The 18,970-nt window shown below is 35.9% G+C and overlaps 1 protein-coding gene across 3 annotated transcripts in view; it reads left to right on the top strand.

The window, feature by feature from the left end:
• Positions 1 to 17,670, top strand: part of ZFC3H1 (zinc finger C3H1-type containing) — a 41,702-nt gene extending 24,032 nt beyond the window's left edge. For 2 of the 3 annotated variants that reach the window (XM_032687757.1, XM_032687756.1), the window contains exons 20-35: positions 44 to 160; positions 833 to 1,016; positions 2,773 to 2,959; positions 3,416 to 3,607; positions 5,499 to 5,736; positions 6,851 to 6,956; positions 7,032 to 7,230; positions 7,708 to 7,802; positions 8,764 to 8,874; positions 11,116 to 11,220; positions 11,310 to 11,475; positions 12,173 to 12,273; positions 13,440 to 13,541; positions 14,138 to 14,177; positions 16,633 to 16,695; positions 16,821 to 17,670. In XM_032687757.1, coding sequence (XP_032543648.1) covers positions 44 to 160; positions 833 to 1,016; positions 2,773 to 2,959; positions 3,416 to 3,607; positions 5,499 to 5,736; positions 6,851 to 6,956; positions 7,032 to 7,230; positions 7,708 to 7,802; positions 8,764 to 8,874; positions 11,116 to 11,220; positions 11,310 to 11,475; positions 12,173 to 12,273; positions 13,440 to 13,541; positions 14,138 to 14,177; positions 16,633 to 16,695; positions 16,821 to 16,958 — 2,144 coding nt within the window. In that variant the 3' untranslated portion in view covers positions 16,959 to 17,670. Of the gene's footprint in view, positions 1 to 43; positions 161 to 832; positions 1,017 to 2,772; positions 2,960 to 3,415; positions 3,608 to 5,498; positions 5,737 to 6,850; positions 6,957 to 7,031; positions 7,231 to 7,707; positions 7,803 to 8,763; positions 8,875 to 11,115; positions 11,221 to 11,309; positions 11,476 to 12,172; positions 12,274 to 13,439; positions 13,542 to 14,137; positions 14,178 to 16,632; positions 16,727 to 16,820 lie in introns of all 3 variants that reach the window. The other variant, XM_032687759.1, reaches the window with a different exon arrangement.
• The last annotated feature ends 1,300 nt before the right edge of the window (positions 17,671 to 18,970 follow it).

The raw sequence follows: 18,970 nt of genomic DNA, 5'->3' as shown, positions 1-18,970 counted from the left end.
TGAATACAGAAAAGGAAAAGAATTTCTATTACTTTGTTTACAGCACCTCCACATACAACATGGAAAGAGAAAAGGAAGTGGAGGCCAAAGTACTGGAGAAAACCCCTGTTAGATAGTAGCAGCAGTGAAGAGGAGCAGTTTGTTGGACCTATTAAATATGGTAATCTGGATGTGTGGCTTGAATGAAAAAGAGCACTGAAGGAAAATACCTATCAGCCTCTTCCAAACACCCGATTTTCTTAAGTAGTTCTTGAAAAAACTAGTGATTTTAATAGCTCTCTTGACTTTATACTTCCTGCATGCAGACTTTATTTTCCATACATTTTTGGGTCAAGTTTGATGTAAGTCAGTTGTATTTATACCAGATTCTTTTTCCTGTAATATGTGACTGGAAATAAAGGTGGAATTTCTAATTACCTGTTATTAGAGGAGCATAAGGAACTAATTCCCTAGCATGTTTCAGCTTTGTCCGTGTATCATTAGGATTTTTTAAAATTTTTATTCCACCCCAAACCCTTAAGATAACCTCGTGTGAGAGTTGCAATTTGATGTGAGGTCAGCAGTTAAAAAATTACTGGTAAACAGCATTTGAGACTTGGAAGCTTGCTAGAGTGTCAGTAACATGACAGTGTTTCACATGTGACTCATGCAAGTAGGAGCTTTTGGATTTGTTAGCAAATCTTCTAAAAAGGATTTTTAGAGACTCAGAATTTTTTGCTTTGGTCAGTAGCTCTATTTGAAATATATAAATGCACCTCTTGTGTGAGTTCTGATCTTACAGGTCACTTCTGTTTTGAAAATAAACTTTTTTTTTTTTAAATATTTTTTGCAGCACATCCCACAGAACATAAAAAAAGAGTTCCAGTGCTTGATGCTGTGGTCACTCCAGATGATGTCCGGTATTTTACAAGTGAGACTGATGACATTTCCAACTTGGAAGCAAGTGTCCAAGAAAACCCCTGTGATGTACAGCTTTGGATTAAACTTGCATATAAATACTTGAATCAAAATGAAGGGTATGTCTCCTGCATTTTAGATTGGATTTTAGACACTTGCTACATTTAGGTTTGATTTAACCATGCTGCTATGATCAAGTTTCCTTTTGGATATTAAAGAACTTTCTTTAACAACACCACAAATAATTTATTACTTAAGAGCAGGTTAAAAAATAGATTAGATCAGATTTCCTGCTGTACGTAGTATTGCATATGAGTAATAAATTGCACTGATGGTTTATCTTTGGATGGATTCTGATTCAGAAGATTCTGATTCTGATTGGAAGGTGATAGAAAGGAGCGTGGGAGAAATAATTGTTTATGTTTGAAAAGTGCACAACTTAACGTGTTTTAAGATTACAGTGAAATGTTGTACTTCCAGTGGTCAAGTAGTGGACCAATAAACTCAAATCAGTTACTCCTCTACTACAGAGTGAATGGTTGGAATAATGTTTAAAATTACTTTCATCAGAATACTTTCTTATAAGAGCAGTTCTGCTAGGTGGTTTTTATATCTGTAGAAATGGCCCAGTTGAGTGCTCGGTTTCTTATTTTATATTTTTTAACTTTTGGATTTCTAAGTTTCTATAGCTTCTCTTCCTTAAAATTATACTGCAGGGTACCACGTTTTTGTTGGCAGTCACATCATTTCAGTGGGAATTCTGTCACAATGGTTTCATCCATCATGACAGTTGATTGACTTCAGTTTTAATAATGAGGTACTGACTTAAGCAACTGCAACAGGGAATGGAGAGGAGCAGCTCTGCTTTACAAGCCTCGTTTAAACTGTAGATAATGGAAAAGGTAGCAAAAGATCAGTTTAGCTGTATCAGTAGGTGCCTGAACAATAGAAGGGATAGAACTGGAAAGGCTGGTACTCAAAGGAAAATACTACCAGCAAGTGGCAGTGTAAGAAGAGGACACTTATATTTAAGTGTTCTTGGGAAACGACCAAGAAAAGAAGGGAGAAAACCTAATGGAAAACAATGCATCCTTTTCTTTAAACAGCCACCTCCTCTATTCTCCTCTTCCTCAGTACTCTGAAGAAACTTGAGTGGTGTGGTAGGTGAAAGTCGTGATAGAAGGGGTTGGGAAAGCTTCAGACTTATGGTTAATTCTATTGCTTTTATTTTGGGACTTCTTTTCCTCTCTGTCTATGCAAAATAATTTTGAAAGATGTTTTCAGAATAAATGTGGCCTCAGAAGCATTCTGTGGTTTTATGCAAGTTTATCTATGAATTAAAGCTCAGCTTTGTGTTTGTTGTGGGTATCATCTCATGATAGTTATCTCAAAAACTAAAATTTCATTTTTTAAAATAGTTTAGAGGCAGAGAACCTGTATGACATGCTTATGTTTAATGACTGTAGAAAGTAAATACGTAACAAAAATATAATAACTTACTTTACTATACCTTTGAAATTCCTACTGAAGTTCTTAAGCCTGTGCAATGTAAATGCCTTTATATGCTTGCAGCTTGAGAACTTTGCTTACAGATGAATCTTTCCCATTTTCATTAAACTGGACTCTTTTTTGAATTGTCACTCTCTTCCTAGAATACTCATATTTCTGTGCCTTGTGATAATTGCACATAATAACCTTTGAAGGGTGAAAACCTACTGAAACTTGGATAGTAAAGGACAAGACGTTTTAAAAAAAAGATGGCTAAGTGTGTATGACTTCCACTCTAATTCAAAGCGTTCATTTTCATATTTGATATTGTGTAAGTCATTATACCAACACAGGTGATGTGAGTGCTTTTCTTTTTAACTTCTACAGCTCATCATCTGAGTGTTTAGATTCTACTTTAAATGTTTTGGCTCGAGCCCTTGAGAACAACAAAGAAAATCCTGAAATTTGGTGTCATTACCTCAGACTTTTCTCAAAAAGAGGAACCAAGGAGGAGATACAGGAAATGTGTGAAACAGCAGTGGAATATGCTCCTTCTTATCAAATCTGGTGGACAGTAAGTAAAAAAAAAAAAAGCGTATGTGAAATGTTCCTGTAAGTGTGTGTTTTCTACTGTAGAAAGCCAGTACATATGACAGGGAAAGTGTGAAATGAAAAGCACTGTAGCTTTTTGAAAACTCAGAAGTTGCTCAGAAAATGAAGCGACTCAAGTTCTGCTTGTAGGTTTTTTGTAGAAATCATCACTTTTCCTCAAGTAATAAAAGTTATTTCAAATCAAGATGTTTTTTGTTTCTTAGGCTTTGCAAAAATTGTCTGTTTGTTCTTACATGTATTAAAAGTGGTATCTTTTGAAGTTTTTAATGTGAAAATTTGGTGTGAGGGAGGGAAATACAGTTCATAAGGTAGTGAAAGACACTATTCAAAATCTTTGATTTCTGTGATTTTAAACATTGGCTTATAAGCTTTACTTGTATTCTGATTGTTATTATTAATGTGACTTATTTCTCTCTAGTTTTTGAATTTGGAGAATTCCTTTGATGGAAAAGACTATGTATGTGGGAGGATGTTACAGTTCCTAATGGATATGACAAGGGGAGGAGAAAATCCAAATCTTGTGTCCTTTCAGCTGCTGGAGACTCTCCTCTACAGGGTTCACTTAAGCCTGTTTACAGGAAGACATCAGAATGCTCTTGTTCTGCTGCAGGTAACTCCTGAGTTACACCCCAGGAGTGTCTTCATGCCTTCACCTTTTTAATGCCTGTGACTCTGCAGAAGAATTGTTTCTTCCACCAAGAGAATTCCTTCAGCAAATAAAGGATTCTGTTTTGAGATATGATGCCATTGTAAAATCTGGATATACCTTTAGGTTTTTTATCTGTTTTGCCTTGTTTGTGTAGCTAATAGCCTAGACCACTATGTTTCAAAATAATTCCTAGGGACATGCTGTATTTCCTGACTTCCAGTAAGTCATTGAACAGTTTTTGCAGTGAAGGCCCTGTTGAGTAATATATTGCCTCAGGTATTCAAAATTACTACAGAAATTATCAAACCAGTAGTTCTTGGGAAAAAGCATAGTATGATATTTTCTAACAGTCTTGCCCTGCTCTCAAATCTGGAGACTGTTTAAATCAGATTTTATTGCTCTTATGAGCTCCAAAGTCACTGAGTTACCTCAGCCTAAAACTGTGACTGTAGAAAGAATTTAGATGACTTATTTTTGTGTAGGTGATAAAAGTGGTGGCTGAGGGTGAGCTAGAGTGCTGACATCACCCTCTCCCCAAAGTGGGAGCTGCTGTTCTTTCAGTTGCAGGTTTTTGTTCCTCCCAGCAGGTGATGCCTATTGTTTGCTGCAGCCTGACATGTTACTCGAGGTTTGAGGCCCTTGCAATTTGGTCTGGCTTCAGCTGGAATGGGAAGGTGCAATGCTGAGATGGCTTCCCCCAAATATACTGAGAAATGTAACTCTGAATTACCAAAAAGAACAGAGGGAGAAGAAACTCTGTCAAATTGAGATGGAAATCCGGAGTATATGGGAGAATAACACAGATTGGTTTCCCTTACCTTTCTGCAAAACATAATCACAAAGCCAAACACTTTTTCGACACTTTCTGTTTCTTTTAATGTTAATCTGGAATGTGTAGTTGAAAAGAATGTCTTGAGGAATGATTATTTAACCATATTTAAGTAGCTGCTACTTCAGAGTAAATAGCAGTGTGTCTCTTTAGAAGACTTGAAAGCAATTTTTTTGAAGTAAATATTTTCAAGAGTGAATAAGTGAAGTTGTTTTGAAACATCAGTTTTCATCTATTTCAGGATGTGTGTCCTGCTGAATTTTGTATAAATTTGCAAGTACATTCATTCCCTTGAAAGTGCATTCTTTGACCATACTGCCTTTTGCTGAAAAAATGTTGGCACATCACTAGTCATGAGATTCTGTTCTGTTTCAGGAACAGTTTGTGTTTAGACTTGATGTAATTGCTTGCTCCAGTTGTTTTATGTGGGATCTGCTGATTTAACTGGACTATTCTATCTTTGTGTATAATTAGTGGAAAAATTTGAAACACTATCCTTGTTCTTGGTAAAGTTTCCAAGACATTTTTTAAAACAGTATGTCTATAGGTGGTGGTCAGTTCAGTTGATTTGACTAGCTGTAGCTTAGTAGCTTTATAGCTAGACCTTAATAAAGAAAAACCCCAAACCAACCAACAACCCCAAACCCACAAAACCTAGTAGGATATATTACGCTGAATCCAGCTTGTAGATGAATTGTCTCTGGAGCTAATGTATTACTTCTGTGGAACTGGAAGTAACTGGAGAATTAATCGGAAAAATGGAACACGTTGGGAGATACATGTTTTCAAAGTGTCTCTCTTTCCAAAGTAACAACCTTCTGCATTTTTTCTGAACCTATTCCTAGAAATCATCCATATGATTTGCATAGTCATACATTCACATAAACTGAATATGATGATGATTGATGTAAAGAATTAGTTCCTGTCCTTTCTGTGGAAAAGATTTGAGAATATTAAAACTCACTCTTTTTCCTTTTCTGTTCTTAAATCTTAAATGTAATGTATTTCTTTTAACCTTTACAGAATGCTTTAAAATCAGCAAATGAAAAGATGATATCAGAACACCTTACTGTAAGTGACCGTTGCTTGGCTTGGCTGGCTTACATACATTTAATTGAATTTGGTATTCTCCCAGTCAAGTTCTATGATCCAGCAAATGTCAGTCCTTCAAGGATTGTGCACAAAGAGCCATTTTTAATACCATGGCAAACAGTTCAAGATGTGAAGACTGATCCTGATGTACTGTTAGCTATGTTTGAAGGTAAGCTTAAGGAGGTTAACTACTTAATACATGTTTTAAATCAAGAAATATTATCCAACTTCTAGAATTTCAAGGCAGTGCAATATTGCTGATGACTCCGTTAAGCCATTAGATTAATCCAGTGAATATTTGATTTTGATTTGAATGGAGCAGTGAGGAAACTCCATGCTCTCATGTCCTTAACAAACGCACTGAGTTTTTTGTCTGTGGTTCAAAGCCACAGCCTTATCTTGATAGAATATGATGGTTCAGAGAAAAAGACCAGTCAGTGGCTTGTGACTGCTAGTTTTAAGCAAGCATAAAGCCAAGCTTCTGTCATCATTCTTTCTTACCCTTTCTCCGCTTAACAGGATGTGTTTATTGCAAAGTTATTTTCCTGGAATGTTGTTAGTGTATTTCCTTAAAAGAGGCAGAGAAATGCATGTGTTTATCTCAATTCAGAGTTTAAATAGGGTTTTTTTTAAGATGTAAAATGAAGATATTAAAAGAAATTGAGTTCTTGATTTGGGTTGCTGCCAGAGGTAGACTTTGTAGTAGCAGACAAATGCTATTATGTAGCATTTATAGATGTGAGTACTTAATGTGTTAGCCAGCAGCAGTATTGAGTTGCCACTGAGAATATGCTGCAGGTGGTAATGCAGTGTGGAAATACTCAAGGATCAATGGAGTAACCCAGCTGTGGGAGTAAAGACAGTGCAGCCATGATAATGGGGATAACTCTTTATGATACAGAGAAGAAAAATAATATCCTATATTAGCTTTTGTTTCAATAGCTTTCAGCAGCTATGCTGGAAATCCTGGGATGTGATTTTAAATATAATGATATGCTTCTGTCTGTAATATTGCTTTAGTGTTTCATTGGTAGGAAATTGTTTTTAAAATGAATAAGAGATGAAACTGAAAGATTTTTGTCCTTGCAACTTGGTGATAAGTGTAAAGACAGCTTTTCTAAAGATTGTCTTTTTCTAATAATTTGCAAAAGCAGCACTCAGTAATATCTTTCCACACTTAGGTATTTTCGTTATGTTAAAGGAGACTTTTTTCACGTTAAAGCTTCAAATGACTTCGATGTTGCGTGAGGTCTAAAGGCTTCGTTTTTGCTTTTCTTTTGAAGATGCGGTCAAAACATGTACTGATGAAAGCCTTGAGGCTGACAAAAGAATAGCTGTCTGCTTTCCTCTCTACAGAAACATGATAGCTTTGCTGAAACTTCTTGAAAGGTAAGTTGTTTCAAGATGATTTTGACTGGAGTACTCAGCTGGTTTTTTGAAAATTTATCTTTACTTTTCTTTAAGGTGGGAGTCTGCTGCAGAACTTTGCAGGTCTTTGTTGGAGCTCTGTCCTAGCAACTGTCAGCTCTTGGAGAGTTTGGCCACCTTGTATTTGCAGATGGAGCAGAGTGACAGTGCCTACAACGTGTGGATTGGAGCTTTTGAGAAGAATCCTCAGAATGCAGAAATTTTTTATCGCTTGTGTAAATTTCTTGTTTCACAGGTAATACTCCACTTCAAAACTAATTTGTTGGTCTGCTAGATTTATTAAATTCAGATTTTGTGTGTTGTTTAAAATACTCATCAAATGGATTAATCTTAATTATATTTTTGTAATATCTAGTGCTCCTTTATGTAGATGGGAAAAGTATAATTGGGAAGATAAGTGAAATGATAAAAGATAATAATAGAAATTATATAAAATCATAAATTTATAGTTTAGATTGTTCTAATTCAGTGTTAATATCCTTAAGCAAGAATAACAGAAAGTAAAAATAGAACCTGTAATATTTTTTCAGCTTTTTTCTGCTGCCTGCTAAGTGACCCAGTTAGACTTCATTCTTGAGAGAATGAAAACAATGGAGCATTGCAGAGATAGGCACACCACTTGTTATTTATTTTGGTTAAGTTGTTCTTACCATTTTCAGATTGATGTCTGATTTTATTTTTTTTTTTATTTAAAACCCAAACAACAAAACAGGATAGATCAAGCAGTATTCTTCCACTGTTGCAAGACTTTGTGGCAGCTTTCTTTGAGAATACATGCCAACAGCATGGTCCCATGGATCTCTTAAGGTACATCTAGAGTATTTTTTAATTTAAATTTTGGCAATATTGGCATTTTCTTGAATAAGAAGATAGTCTAGAACTTTTAAACTCTTCTGGTTTTTAGCTTGGCATGATTTGCCAAAACTTCAGTGAATGATGATTTGGTAGTTCATAAGGTTTATACTTGTTTTTGCATAGACACTAATTTGTAAACCTATGAGCATTTAAAGATAAAATAGCAAGCAAATTAAATGTCTGGATTTGGGCAATGAAAATCAATCATACATATATGAAAGTTGGTTTTGGTTCCCCCCACCCACCTACCCTTAAAGCTGGGAGCCTAAAATTGCATATCTAAAATACTCTATTTAGGCACTTGCAAAAGAACTCAGTCCAGAGGTTCAGCATGCTATTAATCAGATTATTATTGATGAAAAGATTCAGGTTTGATATGTAGCCTGATGATTTTCTGCTTGAATTTTAGCACCTAATTGAGAGACGTACTGAAGTTTTGAAATATGCAAGTTTCTTATGATCAAAGTAGATGCTTCTGAAGGCCTTCAAAGCAAAAACCTTTTCTGCTAAAGCTTAGGCAGCTGAGGTTTTGTAATGTCTAAGTTAGGTATTAGATTTTATTCCTGCTTGCATTTATTTACATGAAATTTAGTACTGGTAATGTAGTCTAGCTGATTGTAGGCAATTCTGCCGTAATGTATTTTATTTGGGCCAGGGAAAGTCTCAGATAAAAGTCAACATCTAATTCTGTATGTAATGAGGGAGTAAATGCCTTCTATATTAACTATTTCTATATTTCTATGTAATGCTTTCTGTATAAATTGTACCTAGTTAGAATTAAACTAAATCTAGGAAAACTGTGTATTTTTTAGTATTTTTCATGAACTGGACTTTTGAACTGATTGTTACATCTACATAGCTGTCTTCTATGTAGGATGATATTCTCATTTACTACTACTTTTTTCTCTTGTAGATATCTCTTGAATTTTCCAATGCCAATTGAATTTTCATCACCCCTCTATAAAGAACATCTTATGGATGATGTTATTAACCAGCAAATCCCATATCTGTGGCAGATATACTGGTGAGATTTTTGTAAAGAATTTCTGAGAAACAACTCTTGGGTCTGAGTAAATTCCATTTTCAAAAAGCAGAGTATTTATTATTTTCCTAAGGGTGTATCACTTTGGGTTCTTTCAGTAAAGGATCTGCCAGTCCTTAGAAAACCTACCAGCCTGCTTCACAATGGAGATAATTTTATGAAACTGAATTGCATGTCAAATTCTACTCTTGAGAAATCTTTCAGAAATTCTGACCTATGGGAACAGTAATAGATATGTTCATCTCAAAATGATTTTTTTGGTTTACTTTTGTTTTAGGTTGCTACTGCTAGTAGTGTTGTACTTTTTCCTGGCTTTCAGTTGTCTCCCTATTATTTTACAATAGTTTCCCCATTCCGTTTAGTCCTGGTCTCCCCACCTTCCTTGGCCTGCTTTTTCAGCTCTTCATGGAGAGAAACCCCTCCACAGTAAACTGACCTGATCTTCTGCAAGAGATTGCAGAGGAACACATCTTTGTCATGTATACACAATCTTCTTTTTTCGTTTCTTCCTTTTGATAGAAGCAGTATACAGGATTGCCAGACACCAAAGTACTAGCCGTCTATAACTTATACTAGTTACATAACTGTGATTACTGAAGTGTTGGCTTAGGCTGTTTAAGAAGTTTACGACTTCACGGTCTGGGTTTGTCAGTCTTCAGAAGTAGTTATTTGGCTTTTAAGATATGTAAAAGGGGCAAGGATGATAATGCTTCACGTACTGATTGAGGACTCCTCAGAACTTCTTCACCGCTCTTGCTTATAGTTTTTAATTAGTAGGCAGTGTACAGGTAAAATCTATGATTTTCAAGTAAACTTAATCTAAACCTTATTTAAAGGTTATCTTAATGTTTTCTTTTTGTATTGTCCATTAATACCAACTGAAATGCCTTTTTTTTTTTAACAGAAAGTACCTCTTCACAAGGTCAGTTTTGGGTTTGGCACTTATATAGTAGAAGCGTTGTTACTAAGACACTTGAGGTCACTCTTTAGTCATAAGGGACCTTGTCTTAAGCTCAGGTGCTCCTGTATTTTAGCACCTGCTTCTAAGAAGGGAAATTAGTGTCTTGTATTAAATACCTAAATTACTTTCAGAGCTAAATTACTTTTAGAGTGTCTCTCTTTTAGTTTTGCTACAGTAAGCGTCTAGGTATCTGGGCCTGCATATCTATCCTTTCTTTCTTCAGGTATAGAGGAGAAAACACGTAAAAGTTCACTTTTAGCAACATAAAATAGGTTGAAATCAGCAAAGCCTCAAAGCTCATGTAAGAGTGTTTTACTTGGGGAGATCACAGTGTGTGTGTGTGCGCACAAATGTATACACTCGCTTTTTTAGAAAGAGTAGCAATTAGTGATTCAGTGCGTAGTTCTTGGGGAAAACAAGTAGAATCAGCCACTCTGATTATATGACCCTAGTCAGGAGGGTTCTGTAGCAAGGTAGCAACATCAGCCCTATCTTTGTATTTCTGTAATCTCTTTCATGAGGTTGTTAGGTTTTTTTGGTTTTTTCTTTTTTTTTCCTCCTCATGACTTAGTGAAAGTCGTACCTTTTTGCCACTGTAATTTTACACTTTGAAATAAGGATTGTTCACCACGTCTTGATCAAAGAATGTGTCTACTTCTGTCTTATGCGAGGTACTGTATGTTGGTCTTACTGTATGTTTTTTTTTTTTGAGAAGCTGTTGAACAAAATTAAGGTGTTGTGTTTTTTTTTTTTTTTTTTACTTTTCTTGTCAAATTTCTTTTCTGACATGATCAGTGTATTTCTGCCCCAGATCTTGGTAATACTTGTTTCAGAACACTAATTTTATTGCCACAGTCTGATACTGTTTCTCAAGTGGCTTTAATCTGACTTTGAAATGTATTGTTCTGGAGCTCAAACAGAAACTCAAGACTTGTCTCCGTTCTGTGGCAGTTAGAGCATTCATATTAGAAGGATTAGTAAAAGGGTACTTTACAGGAATAGAAGATAATTCCTAAGATTTAATTTGTTTTTAAGGGTTGCATTTTAAACTGCATGGTTGCTTTATTATTCCTTGTTACCTGCTTTTGAGACTTACCCATTTTAATAAATTGACTGATAAATTAGTCCCTGATACTGCTAAACTGAAAACGCTGTTTTTTCTTGCATCTGAGGATGGGAAATTCTTCATTGTGTCTTACTCTTAATGTGCAATAACATGTACTGTTTGTGACATACAACACTTTATCTTTTTATGTAAACAGTTTGTGCCAGTCTATTCATGCGAGTGTCGCTGAAGCACTGGATGCTTATGAAGCAGCTCTGGGGGCAGTGATGCAACAGGAAACTGTTCAGAACATTTGGTTAGAGTAAGTTCGTAAGGGAAGAAAGTCAATTAATCTCAACTATTAAGTGAAGGCTACCAGAACCATCTATTTTCTTTTCTTTTTTCTTCCAGTTACCTTGTTTTTATCAATAGCAAAGTTGTTGGATCCAACAACAAAGTTCAAGAATTCAAGCTTTTTACTGATCTAGTGAACAGATGTCTGGTGACAGTCCCCACACGATACCCAATTCCGTTTAGTACTGCTGATTATTGGACCAATTATGAGTTTCATAATAAGGTAAAAATGCATCTGTGGACAGTTTAAACTAAACAAAGAGGCTGATGACCTGTTAGCAGGTACCTGTAATCTACTTGTTCAAATACAGCACCATGTGAAAGTTACTAGGAAAAGAAGCAACAGTCTGAGGGTAGTAGTGTTTTGAGCAGAAGAGTATCTAGCAGCAACCTTTTGAATAAAGGGTGTGTAAGGCAAAGAGTAACTTTATGCCGTGTTGTAACACTGTGAATAGAGCTGTTAATGACAAATTATTTTTTTCTAGAGAGAAGAGAAAATGTATAAGGGAGGGCAGATATGGCTGAGCACAAGTGGTCTGCAGAGCTTTAATACTGGCAGATGGAAACAGTATTTACGCTGTCATTTTTTTCTTGGAAAGTACAGTCGTTGAGAAACAGAAGGAGTAAAGTTATGAGTAAAAACAAGTTGAGCAATTACCCAAACAGAATAAAACTTACAGAAATCCTGGATCTCATTTTGCTAACGTGCAGTGCATTTCTCTTTACTCACTAAATGCAGGCTGGAGGGACTAATACATGGTGCTAGCAACGTGACACTAACTTTTTATTGTACAAATTGAGTGATAAGGTTTGAAGGTGGCAACTCCCTTTAGTCATAGTGTTCATAGTTTGTCATTCCATTATTCTTAGCAAAGTAAGACGTATAAAGTGGATTAATGTTTATAATTCAAATTCTACAGGTAATTCTTTTTTATTTGAGCTGCATTCCAAAATCTCAGCATTCCAAAACCTTGGAACGGTTTTGTTCTACCATGCCTACTAATCCTGGACTTGCACTGAGGTATGTAAAAATACTTATAATCAAGACCAACAGACTGTTAACATAACTACTGTTTTTTGTGTGAGACGTGCATGATTTGCTTTCTACCGTGGAAGTAAAACTCTTCCTCTATTATTGCATGTTGCTTGAGGCATATTGTGCCTTCTGACATCATCTCAATCTTGTATTTGACAAGGTTCTATTCTGTCTATGGACAGGTTATAATTATACAGGAATTAGCTCTGCATTGTACATGATCAGTGAAAGTGGTCAAAATTTCAAGTGTGTAGAGAAATGTCAGATGTATGTTAAAATCTTGTTGTTACTTGTTGATCTATTACAAATACAGTTCCAGCATAGAACAAACAAAAATGGATACACCAGTCTATAACAGTGCACCTTAAGCACTTAACTTGATATTTATTTAGCAAAGAGAAACCATAATTTAAAAAAAATCTTATGGGCAAAAGAACCAGTTAATGTAAGCATTGCACTGATTCTTACTTGAACAGTATTTCAAAATGCGCTCTTCCAGGATTAGAGTCCATGTCTTACTGTATTCAGGTGCAGTGAACATATGAGTATTTGAGTAGTTTTGAAAAGTCCCGAAACACTGTTCATTATCAACAATGACCCCAAAGAACTCAAAGCAAGACTTGAAATGAGCGTGTGTGGTTGTGGGCGTGGGGAGAGTATACCTGCGTTTGGCACATGAAGTTGAATGACTTAATTTTAAACCAAGTTGCGATTCTGTCTAGATGGAACTTGCAGCTCCCTTAAACAATGTTGATACTGCATGAAATGGGTGAGCAGAACTGACTAAACAGTACTTCTAGCCACATGACTGTAAAACTAATTTACCTCCTTTCAAATGTGCAGTTACTTTGTGCATGCTAAAAGTGGATTTGTATTCCACTTGTAATCTTGTAATGTGCCAAGATCATATTTTCTCTCTGATTTCATACTTCTTAGTTATTCTCTGAAAGTGTATTTTAACATTTTTGTTTTGTTTTGTTCTGAGAGCATGATCAGTTAATATTGTATGGTGGCTTGGGTTTTTTTCCTACTTGCAATTCTCAGCTCAGATTAGGTATAATAGATTTTGTATAGTGTGTTTGTATCTTTGGACAGCTTTTATGGTCCAAGTGATTAGAGCAGTGTTCCTTTCTCATGAATACCTTTTACAGACTGCTTCTGCGATACTGGGAGGAGAGCAATGTTCAAATTCTGAAACTACAAGCCAAGATGTTTACATATAATATCCCAACATGCCTGGCCATCTGGAAAATGTAATGCAACAATCATACATCTGTTTTCATAGATATTGCTTTTGTTTATAAGGTTTACATCACAAAGGTAAATCTGAAATGTCATTCCAATTGGGCTTGTACTGGAAGCCTCTCTTTCATTAGCTTATTATTTAGAGAGTAACTGTTACAGCAGACAGAGATACTGTCACTTCTTAAAAATGAGAAATGAAATTTCCCTCTTGGAGAAACTTATGTGAATGGATATTATGCAGATAAATATGAATTATGTATTTACAAGTTGCCTTTTTAAATTCAACTATTGACTTCTGTCTCCCCCCCTCTCTACCCCTCCCCTTTATATATCACAATAGCAGTATTCTCCATTATCCAGTGATGCTGAACTGATCTTTTTCTTCAGTGTTTGTTCATAATGGGGAACAACTGAAATGTCTTGCTCATGTAAGGTTGTTTTTAAAAAATGGCTACTTTTATCTTTTCATATAGATTAACCTCATTGGAATTTAGTCAGTTTCTTCTCAAGGAATTAGTAATTCCATTCCACAGTCAATATTCTGCCACTAATGGCACTTAAAATAATTCAAGAATAAATGTTTGTATATATTTCTTTTCCTCAGAGCCATTGCTGCCGAATGCTTTCTAATGGGACAAAGAGAAGTAAGTCAACACAGTGTACTAAAATGAGTAATTATGAAATTCTATAAGACTTCTCATATCTTGGCTTTATCCAAAGTAATGGTCATCTGTGAACCCAAGATTCCTAGGTAGTTGAAATATTCTTGTTTATAAACATCACAACATTTACCTCAAGTGTGAGAAATGTCTTTGACAGTCAAGGTAGAATGGATTGTATAATGAATGAGTACTTGGGCATACTGTTTCTGTTTATCTTTCCCTTACTGAGAGGGCTGTATTCTTCTCCCATTTGATTTTTTTTTTTTTAATTTTTTTTTTGTGCTACCTGGAGGAAATTGCTAGAACTTAAAATACAGTAGAGGGAAGAAAGACTTGTTTTGCTGGAAGATGCTAATGACTGTCTTTACAAGTAGATAAGAAAGCTGGAGAGGAACTTCTTATAAGGGCATGTAGTACTAGGACAAGAAGGAATGGCTTCAAACTAACAGGTTTAGATTGGATATTAGGAAAAATTACTGTGAGGGTGGTGAGACACAAACAGGTTGCCCAAAGAAGATGCAGATACCCTGTGCCTGGAAGTGTTCAAGGCCAGACTGGATGGGCCTTTGAGCAACCTGGTCTAGTGGAAGGTGCCCATGCCAGGGGATTTGTAACTAGATGATATGTACGGTCCCTTCAAACCCAAACCATTCTTTGGTTCTGTGAAGTAGTTGGAAGAGTGGGTCTGCCAAATTAGTGTATGTAAAGAGTTTGAATAGTTCCTGACCACCCAAAAGACATCAGTTCTTTTTCTCCAAAAATAACAAGGTTACTTACTGGTACTTAGGGAAGGGAAAAATCACTATATACAAATACAAGAGGTTTTTGGCACAACAGCTGAATCACATTTCAGTTTAAACAGAATGATCTTCCTGGTATTGCTGCTATCAAAATATTCTTCTGCCTGTGGAAGGATGCTATGTATTTGGGACTAGGGGGTTATCATGAGGGCCTAGATTTGTGACTCACCACTTGCTTGTGGTGTCTTTGAGCTAACTTCTTTGCTGTGTCTTGTTTTGTGTCATTCTTTTAGTGACTTCTTAGCATCCTTCCTTTTTTGTCCGTGGTCTTTCTTTTGAATCCATGTTAAAGCTTAACTGATCCATAAGGGGTAGCATGGCTATTGTTCGACTTGCATATGAAATATTTTCTTTCCTTTTTTGCTGTCCCCTAGAATGTTTAAGAAGAACATCCCCCAAGCAGAGTTATTTGGTTTGTAAGATCAAATAATTCAAAGTCAGGAGATATCAAAGGCATGGTTGCCTATTCAACCTTAATTCTGTCTCTGTGTTGGTTTGGTGTAATCTGTAATTAGTCACAGATCCCTGCTTCAGTCATTGTATTAGATGGACTACATCTTAAGGCACTGCCTATAGTAAGGCTGGTGACTGAGAAGATCCCTGAAAAGGCTGGTGACTGAAAAGATTTGTTTGGTTAGAAAAATATATTTCAAATGCATCAAAAAGAAGGCCTTTAAAGAAAATGAACCAGTTAAAATGAAGGCATATGTGAAACACTGTAGCTGGATTACACCCAGAAGAAATCGCATGGTTTTCTTCTGCAACCACCTCACTAACTGTACGGCATGTGGTAAAATCACTTAAGTAGGTACACGCAGTGCAGTTGGGTTTTTTTTGGGTGGGGGGGAGGAGGGTCTTAGTTTGGGATGTAGTGAGCACTTAAAACTGTTTACACAAATCAGTGATTGTTCCAGATAACTAGATTTTCTAGTAAACAAGTAGGATATTGGTTTAAAATGGAATTGTGATTCAGATTCTGGATTTCCTGTTCCTGGAGAACCTGTCACTTATTCTCTTCAGAGGTCACATAAAGGTTTGTTAAAAGAATATAAAAATGGGTAAAAGTATTTAAAATGCCAACAGATACCACCCCTAATGACCGATTAAAGCTGGTACTTTAGATACCAGTGTTGGAGACTTGAGTAAGTACTAGCATTAAATGTTTTGGTCTTCTATTTTGAACAATAAAATGGTAAAACCATTTTCTTTGAGAATTGCAAAAACTCAGACTGATTGTTAAAGTACACATAGAGGCTGAAAGAAAAAAACCCATGAAACAGTTATTTTTATTGCAGGATTGGGATGATATGCAATAAACAAGACCTTGAGACTACATATTGAGTGGTGAAAGAGAAATATTCAGTAAGCTGCTTCATTCTCTGAATGTGTTCCATCCTGTGCAATGAATGAGGCAAGAATCTTGTGAAGAAAAATACAATGTACTCATGTAACTAATCATGTTCATACAAGGGTCAGAATTAAGGTCAGACATAAACTTGCCTTTGCTTTTAGTAGCAATTTAATGCTGTACTTCAGAAGTATTTTAAAAATTATTGCAAGAGATTTTTGTGCTTCAAATCATTCATTTTGAGTGCATGAAATTGTGCTGACTTTTAATACTTGCCTTTATTTTGCAGGTCCATCATTTATATCAGAGAGCCCTTCAGAAGTTACCTCTATGTGCAACACTGTGGAAAGATGTAATGTTTTCTCCTTATGATTCAGTTTGAGGTTTCATATAAATTTTCTGCATATCCCATATCCATAGATGTGGTGATGCTCAGGCTCTGGCTAAATCTTATATCTGCTTCCCCCTCTCTTTCAGCAACTCTTGTTTGAAGCATCAGGAGGAGGTAAAACTGATAACCTGAGAAAACTAGTTTCCAAGTGCCAAGAGGTTGGAGTCAGCCTAGATGAGCTTTTAAATTTAAACACTTACAGAACAGAAAACAAGAATTACTGAACACTCAGTATGGTCAGCCATAAGTCCTATAAAATGCCAAAATCAGTTGAATGGTTCTTCAGGCTGATCCATGCCCTAAGATCTGTGTAAGGCAGATGAGTATTGCTGAGCATATCAAGTCTCCGATCTGCTTTCCTTGAACCTGGAAGCAATTAACATGACCACCTTCTGGAAACATGAACTCCCTGTCTGGCCTTACTTCTGGGCCCTGCCAGATTCTCATAACGTCATCTACGTAAGTATAGTTAATCAAAATGACAGACTTTATTTTTTTATGTTTTCTTTTTATTTACTATTTTCTTTGTTTTGCTGTTCCTGATTCACTTGACACTCTCGCTGATGCCTGAGAGATCTGTGTTTCGGATTAATTTACTGGGCTGTGTTTACAGTAAAAAGCAAGTAGTCCATTTTGGGTTTTTCCTTTTTTAAACCTTTTTTGAGACTTTTTCATTACAGGATTTAAAACAAAAGCAGCCGCTCTTAAGGAAAGTGTAACTGCCGTGGCCACAAGTATGCTTCTTGCACTTGAAGGCTCTAAGAGGGTTGCTTACTGCCCTTTTCTGCATTGGACTCATGGCAGAGACTATTAAACTTGAAGATTAAAGAAACTATTGCAAATGCCAGTGCATCAGAACCTAAGAGTGGTCAATTATGTGCAATTTTTTGTAAAGAAATTTTAATTTATAATAAAGTTTAACAGTTTAAAGAAAAATAATACTGATCTGTTTTGTTTTGGTACTACCTTGGGGTATTACACGTGCTTTCACAGAGATAATCTCAATACAAGCTGACTTCTCAAAAAAAAATCTGGTGTCTTTTTTTAGTTTTGATCAAAAGGTAGGCAAATGTGGTTGAGCTGCCTATTGTGGATGTAGAATAACTACATCCCTGTTTTTTCTTTCATCCTCTTGCCTCAGGTACACAGATGTTTGTCCCATAATGACTATACCTATCAATAATACCACTTCAGTAATGGGAAATGCATTTTATATTATCCTTTTTACCTTAAATGAAATGAGGCCCACTTTCCAAAGTTGCTCCATGTACATTGCAGAGAGATGCTGTCAGCCCACTGATCCAGTGATGAGGCTGTTCACATCAGGTCGGCTTTCCACCTGTTTTTCCATCTGTGCAGAATCATATCAAAAGACGGTTGTAGTACCTATTGCATAGGTGATTTATGAAGATGCCAGTAAATGGGTTGGTCTTCATGTTTGAGGCAAAGTGGTTTGTGGCATACAGCTTCCAGCAGCTTTCAAACCCCTTACTTTAGCTCAAGTTAAGTATGCAGACTACAAAACCAGTATCAGAAAAGCTGACTCAAACCTGTTCTTTGTTGTAGTAGGGTAGTATCTTGGGTTTTTTCCACACTTATGTAGTATGACACAGACCACAAAAGCGTAGTACTTAATTTTTTTTTATTAAAACCCCTTAAGTTTGGTAAATGCTGGCTTATATTGCCCAAATATTTTTTCATAATTTGTCTTAAACACTGCTGCAGAAAAATACCTGTTTATCTGCAAAGTTTTAATTTTAGTGGGATACCATTTTACCTATTCCACTATTAGAAATAGAAAAGGTGTCAAGGGTTACAGCACTTTTAATGCTGCCCTGTGTGTTCCTTACCTTAGGCTTGTCTTACACTTAGGGCTGTTAACTTTGTGACCTTTCTTGCCTTGCTGTACAGTGACTTTATAACAAAAGGCCTCATGGCTTTTCCTGAACAGACCTTAAGCTTTACATTACTATCAAGGATTAATCATGGATACACTACCTTAATGGCTTCTCACATAGCTGAAGATAAGGGCAGGGGGAACCAAAAACCCACAGTGTTCTGGCTTACACTGGCCTTAATCCATATTGTTTTGATTAAAATACTCATAGTTTATTAGTGTGCCCTTTTGACCCAATTTTGCTTGATGGTATATGGAAGTGGCTAACCATAATGGGAATTGTTAATATAGGAGCTGACATGAAGAAATATGAAGAAGCTGTATAATTTTTAGAGCAGC

Source organism: Chiroxiphia lanceolata, chromosome 5 (genome assembly GCF_009829145.1).
Source record: "Chiroxiphia lanceolata isolate bChiLan1 chromosome 5, bChiLan1.pri, whole genome shotgun sequence".
Classification (NCBI taxonomy): Eukaryota; Metazoa; Chordata; class Aves; order Passeriformes; family Pipridae; genus Chiroxiphia; species Chiroxiphia lanceolata.
The sequence above is the reverse complement of the archived record's forward strand: the minus strand, read 5'-3'. Positions and strand labels throughout refer to the sequence as shown.